The following is a 12,776-nucleotide window of genomic DNA, read 5'->3' on the forward strand; positions in this document are numbered from 1 at the left end:
AAAAGAGAGACGCAAACACCCCCGAATGTGTGTGTTGAAAACGGAAGTGCTCCAGACCACTAGGGGGAGTCAAAGAAAATAGTATTCATTTCTATGGGACCAGATGCAAGATTCTTCTTCTTCTTGGTATTTATTGGCGGTTGGCAACAAACTTACAGTAGCATTACCGCCACTTACCAGTATGGAGTGTGGTTCGAGATGGTCTATAAACTTTCACTTTCTACCTTTTCCCTCCATTAACTCCTGATTAAACATACCCCCACACATACACACCTGCTTATATTATCCAACTTGCTTATAGCTTTATATACCCCTCTTTGATATTCTTTACACACTCACACCCAACTTGCTCTACTCATATCCTATGAAATAGCTTTGTTTTTTTAAGATACCGAATAATTATTTGAATATGTCTACTCCCGAAATCTCTCCTCAAAAATTCTATTAAATTAAACCTTTCTTTAATACCTACACACTCTCTCAGCATGCATCTTCTCTCTTCTTCATACTTACAACACTCTAAAATAACATGCTCTATTGTTTCAGACTTCTCACAATAATCACACTTTCCAGATGCAAGATTCAGAGAGATACCTTTACTTTCTTTCAAATTTCTTTCTCTGAATCTTGCATCTGGTCCCATAGAAATGAATACTATTTTCTTTGACTCCCCCTAGTGGTCTGGAGCACTTCCGTTTTCAACACTTTTTGTTTGCTGCATTTCATTCGGGGGTGTTTGCGTCTCTCTTTTTGTTTGCTGCATTTCATTCGGGGGTGTTTGCGTCTCTCTTTTTGTTTGCTGCATTTCATTCGGGGGTGTTTGCGTCTCTCTTTTTGTTTGCTGCATTTCATTCGGGGGTGTTTGCGTCTCTCTTTTTGCTTGCCGCATTTAATTTGTGCGCGTGTTTTTTTTTTTGTTTGCATGTTTCTCTTTTGCTGCGCATTTGCACCTGTCGGCCACCGTACCAAGCCAAGTACTTTCTTCTTCAGTAAACAGCTAGAATACTTTGCAGATGTGCTACTGCCATCGTGTGGGTGTTTCATGTCATGCACAACATGAAAAATCTTTAATTCACTTGATTTACCTTGCTTTTTTAGATTATAATCTCTCAACTTGATACATTACAAACATTATGTATCCTAATAAATAATAATAATAATCTTTTTTTCACCCACATATTTGCTGTGTTCCACACATACAGTAAGCAGTAAATGGTACAAACAATTTTTCAACATTCTTTATAAAACTTCCATTATTTTCCAGCCTATGGTTTCCCAGATTTTTTTTTTTTGCAAAATGTTCTGTATAAAACAAGAACTGCCCTCACAGTAGTTCTCTAGAAATCATGAAACAACAAAAGGCTGATATTGACTTGATGTTCAGAGGACAGGGCTATTTCACAGCTTTGTTGGCATATGGACTAAAACAAATCTGCTCCACCTCTAAACCTAAAAACTGGAATAACCCACACACTAAACATAGATTTATTAAAACAATTTGTGTACTGATACCTTTATTCCATTTTATTTCTATTCTGTTTTTTTTCTCCCCAATTCAACCTGAGTCTAAAGTTATCTAGAGGCCAAAAACAGTGAAATATCCCTTGTTTGAGTTATGAACTAGTTAGTTCTGAGCTTGTCAAAACCAAAATATTGAGTAAAATTTTAAAATCAAATTGTTTTGTGGCATTTAACTTAAATGTAAATATAAAATTTTTGTAACCTCTCACTAGGTTTATTATTTGAAAAGATGGAAAAAAAAGTCAAGAAAACACCAGTCTTGGTTGTATATTTTCCCCAAGATCTGGATAAAAGTAAATTCCATACTTTTCCATATTGCTAAGATCCCCTTACAAGCATTTTCTTTGGACACGTTTCTAATATTTCCATGTGGTTAGTGACAAGGCAAAAGCAGCTAATCATTTCTGAATAAAACCAGAGTCTCTGAAAAGCAGAGGCGTAGACATCACTGCCAGTTTATTTGGACAACAGGACAGACACAGGTATAGAAATATGTCAAGTTTCACTGATGTCATGAGACAGCTGGTTATCGCAGATGTTTCGGTTTTTAGTAGAAAGGAAAGAAAAAAATCACAGGCATTTTGATCAGAGAGGACACTTATTGAGCAAAACTACACATTCGCAGGTTAAATGATTCAAAGGGTCGGATTTACAACCGTTCAAACACGTAGGAGAAGCTCAGGAATCCACAGGATACAACCAGAGGCAAGGCTCGAAACCAAAAGTGAGGTTGATTTTGATAACACAGAAGACGGTTTACTACATTTCATTTCCACTTAATATAACAAACATTGAGTATTTTTTTGTTGTAAAGTAACAATAAGCATGTAAAGACTTCAGATAGAGCAGGAATACAGCTCAAATACAGAGGCCTGTACTACGAAAGTCGCCACTGGTTTTCAAGTCGTACTAAATAGGTGGAGTCGGTAACGGTTCGATAAACGTTAAGTCGTGACGCGCGGAGGAAATAAGCACCGTTCCTCCCTGCTGGGTGTGGCGCTGAAAAACCCAAGCGGTCAACCTGAAGTTGTCTCGCTGCTTCATAGTACCGGTTCTGGATGCTTGAGATGTTAAGACGTTGGTTCTGTCTCAAAGGGCAAAGAGGAAACAGTTTGATGGAAATAGTTTACATTCAGTAGAGAAAGCATCGATTTACAGTAGCTGTCCACATTTCTGGCATCTGGACAATTTGGAAAGATAGTCTGGTTGTTTTTTTTTGTTTGTTTTAAGAACATAACATCAAGAAGATTGCACGTTTCAGAGTACGTCACGATGCCGTGACTGGATAATCCCCCGTATATTCCATAAAGTTTTTTTTTACAAGAAGTTTAGTGTTGGTAGGTAAAATGACTTTACTCTAATTCTCTCTTGTAGCTTCATCATACAGGCTGACATGAGGCAGGCAGTGTATATCTTATCAGTAGACATATGAATTACCATCGACACAGGAGCAATCAAAGTCTGTTTCTACGCTCCTAGTGTCTAGCTATAAGCAGGTAAAAATAGAGTGACAAAAATTTCAAAAGAGACATTTATTTTAGTGGGACGTGCACTTATCCAATGTTCACTTTGAGTTTTCCAGGAGATAATAAGGAATTAAGACGAGGCATTGGTGAGCTAGACCGTATGACATCTTTTTGGGGCGAGACAACAGCCTTTCACTCTCCCATTTTTTATTTAATAAAAACTGCACTCGGGGGACGATTGCTGATGAGACGTGGAGCTCGCATGTGCTCATTTAATCTCCTCTAAGGATGTGACCGATATACCGCGGTGGGACGACGCTTTTAATAAGAATCGGAAAACCTCCTGAGCCACGGCTCATTGAGGATTTTCCTCACCGTCGCATGAAAGTAAGTCACTGCAGGATCTGGAATACATTTCTTATTACTAAAAAGATGTTTTTCAGTGTTATTTGGAGCTGCTTATACCGATTGTGTTTTTATTTTATTTTAACAGAACGTACATAAACAAAAAGCTCTTTAGAAATCCAGACAGTGTTTGACCAAATAGGCTTGGGCCGGTTTGAGGTGTTTTGGTACATTTTTTATTTCCCAAAAAAATAAAAAAATGCAATATTAAACACATTAACATGTTAGAATAACACCTGATATTTATCAGACATTTATAACCAACTTGCAGCTAAACTTTATTGTGCAGAATATTTTACCATTCTGCTCTCTATAGAGTAACACAAGTATACTAAGCTAATATTAGCTGCATTGAGCCTGTAGTCGGAGAGTGAAATGAGATTTTAGCAATAATTTGGGGAATACCAATGTTGCCAATAGAGGTTTCAGAAACTTCGATTTGTGTTCTACGATTATCGATTTCATGTTTGTTCCCAGACACAGGGCTTCGAAGGACATGCCAACTTTAGCTTCTTAGCGACTAACAGTTAGCTAGTAGAGGTTTTCCCCCGCAGTACTCAAATTGCTTCCACCCAAATGATTTAAAAATGTTGTCAACCAAAAATGATATGAAGACTGTCGATTCAGGGCAACTCAAGAACTACTTCCTTTCCTACTTCAAAATAAAAGTCTGAAAATACAAGGGCATCACACTTACAGTGTTTGCCTTCGTTAACAGGAAGAAAGGTTTCTGTAGCGATCTAAAAACAAACCTTTTAAAACCGTGAGCAGCCCACGCCTATCGCACAGTGACACATTAAACATTGCGATTCACAACAGATTTTAGAATTTGACAAGAAAATACACAAAATACATAGTTAGCGACTGGCACCAATTATGAGCAGCTGCCACATTTCGGTATGAGGAAGCCATTATGGAGACGTAAACAGCCCAACGTCTAAAATATGAAGCACAACCGGCGTTTCGAGGAGTTACACCATTACTTTTATTTAAGGCTGCAACAGCTACAAAGCAAATAAAGTGGCTTTACGTGAGAATTAATCAACATTCAGTATAACAGTAGGAGTTCCAAAGCACAATGACAGATGACAAGCTCCGCATAAAGAGACGGTATTCCAGTAGATTAAAATCGAGGGCAGATATTTACCACCCTGTGTGCACCGTTGTCTTCGCTGTCGTGGTTACTAAAGTTTTGAGTGAAAATTAAAAGAAAAAAAAGGTTTGTGTTTGGAATGTATGTGGAAATATTGTACCCTGGTTAGAACCGTTCAAGAAATATGCAGGTCAAAGACATTATCCATCATTCATGTTGAGTTTTTATTTTCTTTAAAATGGAAGAAACGTCATCCATATTCAAACCAACAGGGCTGCGGTGCCTTGCAAAAGTGAAGCTTTGAGCTTTTCCGTATGATGTTACGTTATAACCACAATCTGTGATGTATTTTATTGGGGATGTTGTGCGATAGGTCAGAGGTCAGCGACTTTTACAAACCAAAACCATTGTTGCTCTTTCTCCTACTGAAGCAAGTATGACATAAAATTTATTTAAGTCATTTTTCCAATAAGATACTATTGTCCTACATAAATTTATGAAATTTGTCTTTGTATTTTAGGTCAACTAAAAACATCCAATTTTTACAAAAAGCGAATGATTTCTGTTTTTAATCGAATGTTCAATATTTTTGGAAGCGTCAGAAAAAAACTTAACAAAAACACATTTCTTTAAAAATGACTTCTTGTACGATTGGTGTCACTCTGTTGCAGAAATTGTATGCAGATAGAGTACAAGAACAAATAACTGCGAAAATGATCTTTGTGAAGTGGAAGGAGGACAACGCATGGCTGTCAAAATTTCTTACCAAATAAAAATCTGAAAAGTGTGCGTATTTATTCCCCCGTTACTCCAATGTTGGAGTAAATCTCTGGATGTTGTCAGTTGTCTGAATGAAGAGACCTCAGAGTTTCAATTGAGTACATCACTGAAGAGACAGTATCATAAAGATCAAGTTTGTGTTTACAACATGACAAAATGTGAAAAAGTTCAACGGGTGTGAAGACTTTCGCAAGGCACCGAATACTTTTAGCCACGGTTTCTCGCTCATGTGCTCTGTTTACTTCACTAGGTGTGAGTGTTAGTGTTTTTGTCTTCTAGGGAGCTACTGACAGTATGCACCTTGTCATTTAAATGCCCTCGGGTGAGTACTGGAGGACCTCAGTAGTGTTTTCTGGATTCTAGCTACAACTAATAGGAAAAGAAATGCTCTAAAAGCAACATAAATCTAACCTACAGACACCAGAAATAATAAAAACAAAAAAAGATTAGCCGGTAGGACTTCCAAAAAACCGAGAAAAAAAAGGTAAAAACAGATTGACTGAGGAGGGCCTCAGTTGCAAAATCGTTGAGTGTAAACTTCCTAAGGAAACAGAAACCGTAGCTACGAAGGCGCTAAGTTCCCCCCCGGGATGACGAGAGCATGCTTCGGAAAAGGCGGAAACACACGTTTCGTTTCTGTTCACTTTAAAAACCTACAGGAGTGATAATTCAGTACAGACACATCACTGGCACATGGAGAGATGGTATGGGAGGCAAAAGCAGACCTGAATCAAATAGCATTTGCAGACTGAGGCAACCGGACGGGCGAAGTTTAGATATGGCCGTGATTGTTGACGGTCACAGAGGTGGCGCTCGAACTCTCGTGATGGTCTGAACATTCTGGCACATGCCGAGTTGTAATACAAAATATATATATATATATATATATATATATCTTAAACCTCACCGATGTGGCCGTTAAGTGCAGAGTATTTGCAAAAGCTATTTAAAATCAGGTCCGCCGAGAGAGGAAGGTAACATCTGTAGTGTGTTCTTCTTGAAAGATGGAGCATGGTTGTGCGGTCAGGATCCCCCTCGCATCCCAAGCCTCCGGATGAGAAGACCTTACTTAGCGAAAGAATCCAAGTTTCTCTCTAAGCCAATCTTCCGTTAGGTCCTCTGTGTTCCTGATCTCAAACGCCTGTCAAATAAGAAAGGAAGAAGGAAAAATGACCAAAAGTTGGTTACTGAACCCCCCTGCATTGACATGTAAAACTGCTGCAGAGTAAAAGAGAACGTTTGTTCCAAAAACAAAAACATCTTGTTTTTCCCTACTTCTTCCTACGGCCAAAGCTAAGACAGGAATTTAGTGACATCTAGTGGTACAGGTGAAGACTGCAACTAACTAAATATGTAACACAACCATTTTGTAGGCGAAAATTGTTTGGGCTTTGTGGGCCAGGTTAGAAATGAAATCACAACATCACTCCTCTATCAACCCTTTAATAACATTTTTACCAGCGTTTTACTGAGAAGTAGCTGGTATAATAAACTCAGCAGAAGGGCAGTTCCGCCAGGTATTTGCCAATTGCTGCTGGCTAGTCTGAAGGAGCTGAGTGGGGGAGTCGGGCTCTGTGAGGCGGAAGCTTGAAAACTGCAGCTCTGAGGAGGAGCTAGGTCTACCCGGGTGTTTTGCACAGCTGAATGGTTGCTGTGGGAGATGAAATGATTTCTCAAACACCCATGAAAGAATCAAGGCAACACTCCAGGTATGTTTTTGACGAGGGAATAACATTACGACGCGATGTAAAGCTTGAAAAAGTCAATTTTACGTAACAGTGCTCCTTTAACACCGCTGAGCGCTAATATTTTTAGCACCTTGTAGTGGATACGACCGTGCCACGAAAGACTCACTCAACATCTGAGCTACATTTACACAGAAACTCTGATTTTTTTTTTTTAAAAATGCGACTCGCGCCACTTTGATATGTCATCCTAAATCTGATGCACATCTGACCTTTTAAAATGCGACCCGTCTGTGAAAGTAGCCAATGATTCACCAACCTTGGTCAGTTGAACCGTTTGCACCAGCTTGTTTTTGCTTCCTGCGTACATCATCTGTTGCTCCGGTTTACATCCTGCCAAGCGAAACAAATATATTTAAGGAAAAAAAACAAACAAACGTGTTTTTTTTATGAGTTGAGTCTTTGGTAGACGGTGTCCTGCAATCCTTCAATCCGACGCAACACAGACAAATGAATTACATCCTCAGCATGCATCCAGGTTCTACAAAGTCAGATTAATGGCCGTCATTTGGGTTTTGTTGAAGCAGAACCACATTTAAAAGTTGCAGGACACCGTCACCCAAAAGACTGCTTTTTGGGCCTTTTTGGGTTCCCTGCAGAAGAATCAGCCTTACCCACTGGACTGGAGAAGATGAAGCAGAGCGGATAGGACACGCGTCCATCATCGTGTTGATACTTATAACTGTAGACGATGAATGTTCCCTGGGCTAAGGACAGCAACTAATGTGTGACTACATTTTATTATAAAGGTAGGTACTCAGAGGTTGTCAGTTCAAAGGATATCTGGGTTGTCTCTCGGGCAGTTCATCCTTTAGAGCATCAGGTGAAATATCCTGAAAGAAAAAAATGGTTTCAAAAACGTGAATATTTTTAGCATAGTGAATTTAATAATCAAAACAAGACTAAATGAGCCATTTAAAGGTGGGAGATTTAAAAAAAAGATAATTTACCTCATGCTCTTCTTCGAGAATAACGAGCTGCTTGTCTTTATCAATCTTCACTGAAAACACACACACACACACACACAAAAAACAAAACAAAAGTCAATAACTAAACCCGCCGGCATTTCAGAGTGAGAAATACCAAGAAGCTGAAGCAATCTCTTCCTCTCCTTGTGTCCTGTAATATTTGGTGTGCTGCCTCTGTGTTGAGAGTCCCTGTCATGCAAACACGCGGCTAATCCCATTCAGCAGAAATGACATTTTGAACCGGACAGGGTGGAGGATAAAGCTTTTCGTCTTTACAGTTCTCCACCTCGCTGCAGTCAGACATGACTCAGTGTCACCATGGCCACAAAGCTTTTTAATACGTGTAGGTTTAACTTTTTTTGCACCCCCCTCAACACACTAAAAGATAAAAATAAACAAAAAATTATATTTATTTAAAATAAGAAAATAAACATTTTTATAGCTTAAAATGCAATAAAACGGCATTTCTGTAGCGACTGCTTGATCATTTGTTGTAAAATCTAAAAAAATAAAAATACAGCTAACATCAACATGTGAAACGTTCAGGCTTTTCTGCTCGACGACAATCCGCTGGTCACGTTTTAGATTAGCTGATTAATAATTTGACAGCTTAATAGCAAATTTTTATTTACAAAATTTGAATCAGGTGAAGCTAAACCTGCCACTTGAAGAGTTTGTGGTCAGGGTTTCCGCCAGGTGTATTATAAGCCTGGCAGGCCACCAGACTTTACCTGTGCCCCCACCAGACTTAGCGTTGCTTATTTATTTAAGGGTTTTTATTATGCTTGCATTTTTTAAGATTTCCAATCTTCCAAAAACACAAACACATAACTATCAAGTGATATTTTCAAATTTCCAACATTAAACATTTTTTAACTCAAAAAGACGGCGGACGGCTGGATGAATGACCGCCCCAGCACCCAACCACCGGGCTTAGCAAGTTTTCTGGGAGAACATATTTACGGACAAATAAGGTTTAATATCTAAAATGCAAAACGTTCTTACAATTACATTTTGCCACTTTTTTTTTGAGTCTGTATGCTTCAGTTAACGACCGGTCGATTGCTAAATTAGTTGCTTCCGTAAGAGATTATGAACACAAACAAATGAATAATCAACATGAAACAGAAGAAGGTGAGCGACGTACTAATGATGGCCGCATTGTTGGTTTCCTTCCGGAAGCGAAACTCCTTCAACTTCTTCACCAGATCTTCATCCACGTCACACACGACCAGTGATTCACTCTGACCAGAAACAGGGGGGAGGTGGGGAATGTCAACAAATTATAAAAAAAAGCTAAATAAATACATACAAAAGTAAAATCTAAGTGTAGATTAACCCAACTACACAACAACTTCATTGTTCTTATTTATTTCTTAATATGAAAATCTAGTAAGCATGAACTTCGAGTGTCATCACAAAGATGCTTTTGCTCATGGAAGAAGTAGAGAATGTAAACAGGGAAAAAAACAAAATCACATTAATGAAATGTTCATAGTGTCAAGTATGCTTTTATTTTGAAAGCAGGGTTTCTTTGTCTATATACCACTCTAAGGTGTTAAGCATCCCAATGTGAGTTTGCATAGGAACCAAATGTGCGATAATGATATTAGTAAAACTCAGAGCCCACAACAGGAGCAGCTACACCGATGCTAATGAGCAGCGTACGTTATGAACACACATAATGGTTGTATAACGATTTAATGTAGCTTGTGCGAGACATGTTCAATAATCTGTAACGCTCTCCTCTTCATATAAACAGACTCACTGTTTGGGCAACAGGAAGTGTGTCCTCACATCCACCCATTGTCCCTCTGACTTCTGCCCTCAGGGCAAATAGTCCCGTTTTCTGCAAAGCTTCACCCAAACAGACGCTGCACACTCTCGTCCGAGTTAAGCGTTAACAGATCCTTCACCTGATTCATCTAGATTTTGGTTGTTGTTGTTTTTTTAAACACTGAAAACGACGAAGAAACTAATATAACATGGCATTACGAACTGCGTTTTTGTAGCTTTTGTCAAACGGACACGACGACACAAGAAAATAAGTCGACACAAACGTGGTATTAGTTAGCACTGCTACTTCTGTTTCAGTCAATATATTAGTTTTGCTATCGTTGGATTGACTTTTCTTTCTGGTTTAAATAAAAACTCATGTCACGCGCATTTGTTTATGAAAATATAGACCATTATTATTATGTTTTATTCTTATGTTTACTCAATATCACACAGCGAGAATCTCTCATTGGGCCCACAGCTGCCAGCAACAACAAGCGTGTTCTCTGCCCTCAGGGAAAATGATTTTCAAGGCATTAAATAAACAAACGGCTCCACACGCTCATTTGAGTCGACGGTTTGGACTTCCACCTGCTTCCGACTCGCGTCACAACATTACGAACACTACAGAGTAACTGAGTATCTCATTTAGCATGGAGAAATGTACAATTTTAAGATTTGTTTGTGCATATATTTCTATGTTAGACAGAGCCTCAGACATGATCAAGACAGTATGTGTTTTCAGGCAAAGCTGTGTATTTTTTTTTTCCTCACTAAAACCTACCCTAAAATATTTCTCTCTCTTATTAAGGGAACACAGTTTTAAAATGTTTTAAATGTATCTGCTCTACATGAGCAGATAACCTAGCAAAGTAACCAGCTAGCATTGGCTTCTAATTAAAAAAGGCAGAGCGGCAAAATATACAACATTCTGCACATAGGCGGTTTTAAAAATACAAATAATTTCAGAGATTCTTTATTTTTGCTTAAATGTTTTTTTTTTTTAAAATAAATCAGCGTTACATCACTCTCTACCTAACAGAAGGATTATTTCTTTCGGGGAAAAACGTAAGCCTTCTCAAAACTAGCATTTTCATCACAACAGAGTTAATCAGACAGCAAAATCTATTGATAGTTAAACTATTAATTCACACAACTACGGCTTTTTGAAATTTATTTATTTTTTTACAAACAGCAACAATCCTGACAGTCCATACAACTCAGAGGATTTCATCCACAATCCACCAGTCTGAACAGGATATTATTTTTTTTTCTCTGTCACGTCCACACGCAAGGCCTTACATAACCACATCACAAAAACACTTGAAAAGGAAAATCTTTTAAAGAGTCTCTCTGCAGACACAAATCTTTGATTGCACCTTCCTGAACAGATGGCTGGTGGGAGTCGGGATTTCACTGAGCCCTTGGAGAGATCCTTACAGATTAAGATGTGATTGCTGTGTGTCTGTGGGTTGGATAAGGGAACAGACGTGACAACTGAAGGAGACCGCGGCTTTTTTTTTTTTTTTTACTTTTAGCCCACATTCCTTTAGGCTCTCCAAATCGCCGTGGTCAGTGAAGGTTGCTTATTCAGCCGGGAGACGACAGGGAATTAACCCCTGCTGTTTGGCTATTGATGCCTCTCATGTCGGGGCAGCGAAAGAGGAATATTGACAGGCAGCGCAGAGCATCGAGCTGTCACAACACGCAGCGGAAAACCGGGAGGGAAGCGCTGCTCAGCGCAAAAAGCAGGGCAGCTAGCGCTGAGGCAGCTCCCCAGCAGCCAGACGTGTTAAAACCCAGCACTGCTGCAGCAAAGCACCCGCACACCGAGGCAGGAAACACGACGCTTTCAGTTTCAAAATAAAAGCATTTGGCAGCTATTTAGGGAATACGATTTCTACACTGTAACAAACCCACGTATTATTCATGTCTGTAGTGCTGAGCTACTTTATCCAAGTTATGGGAGAAATTTCTACCGCTTTAAATTGAGATTTTGCAGAAAGCCAAGGAGTATAAAAAATAGGAAATAAAGGAATGGGGTGGAAAGAAGAAAGAATGGACGCGGGGGAAAAAAACTACTGAAGTCAAATTCTATACTTTTGCAGAATTGTCTGTGTAAACCATAAACTCAAAAGAAGAGTTAATCAATTGTTTAACAAATTGCTCAACATTTAGGTTATTTGAGTAAAATAAAACAAACAAGTGGAAAGCCTGAAATTGACAATATCAAAGCAATTATTTGTTGATAATATGATTTGAAATCAATCATAATTAAAATGTACGAACTATGAGTCTTTAGTAAATATGAGCCGTAACCTCAACGTTGCGGACTGTTTCAGACTTCTTAATAATTCTACCTTATTTTTTTAATTCCACCGGAAGTAGATTGTGTCTGTGTCGGTTATATTGACGCATTTACAAAACACGGAGGGTGTAACTGATGCTAGGCTAGCAGGCTAACGCTCAACAATCCCTGATATCACTTTTTATGAAAACTCCTAAAAAAACTTCCTGTCTGTTGCCACTGCGGCATTAAGCCGAAAAGGCCAAACCGGAAGCAGATTGTTCGTACGGAAACATAACAACTTACCATAATTGTAGAGTTAAAAATCTCCCTGAAGCCGCAGCTGCTGCTCTGAATGGCAGAAACGCTTTCAGTGTTTTTTCTTCTCTTTACTTCCCATCATCCCGTGACTGGGTTGACCAATCCCTCACAGGCTCCCCCTTCCTGCACAACATGTTCTACAAGAGAGTGAAAAGCGAAGAACAAAAGTCAAGTCTTTTAATACTGTAAACAAACAAATACGTATATTTCATTTCATTTAATCAAAATTAATTGGCCATTTTGGGACTTCTTTAAATAGCTACTGCAGCTCATAATTTCTTCTTATTTGTTAAGGAATTTGAACACATGCCGCATTGTCTTTAAAGATATGGGTTTTTTTAAAACTCAAATTTAATCTTTGTTGTACTTTTTAAAATATATATATAAAAAATATAAAAAATTAATATAATATAG

General features: G+C 38.5%; 1 protein-coding gene across 1 annotated transcript; it reads right to left on the reverse strand.

Moving 5' to 3' along the window:
• Positions 1–1,954: 1,954 nt before the first annotated feature.
• On the reverse strand, positions 1,955–12,477 carry gmfb (glia maturation factor, beta). Its single transcript, XM_032548047.1, has 7 exons — positions 12,348–12,477; positions 9,126–9,222; positions 7,961–8,010; positions 7,794–7,843; positions 7,625–7,707; positions 7,270–7,343; positions 1,955–6,406 (listed from the first exon to the last, which is right to left on the reverse strand). Exons 1-7 carry the CDS (start codon positions 12,348–12,350, stop codon positions 6,335–6,337), a joined length of 429 nt encoding a protein of 142 aa, XP_032403938.1. The 5' UTR covers positions 12,351–12,477; the 3' UTR covers positions 1,955–6,334.
• Between the last annotated feature and the right edge of the window lie 299 nt (positions 12,478–12,776).

The sequence above is a fragment of the Xiphophorus hellerii genome, chromosome 19 (assembly GCF_003331165.1).
Source record: "Xiphophorus hellerii strain 12219 chromosome 19, Xiphophorus_hellerii-4.1, whole genome shotgun sequence".
NCBI classification, from domain to species: domain Eukaryota; kingdom Metazoa; phylum Chordata; class Actinopteri; order Cyprinodontiformes; family Poeciliidae; genus Xiphophorus; species Xiphophorus hellerii.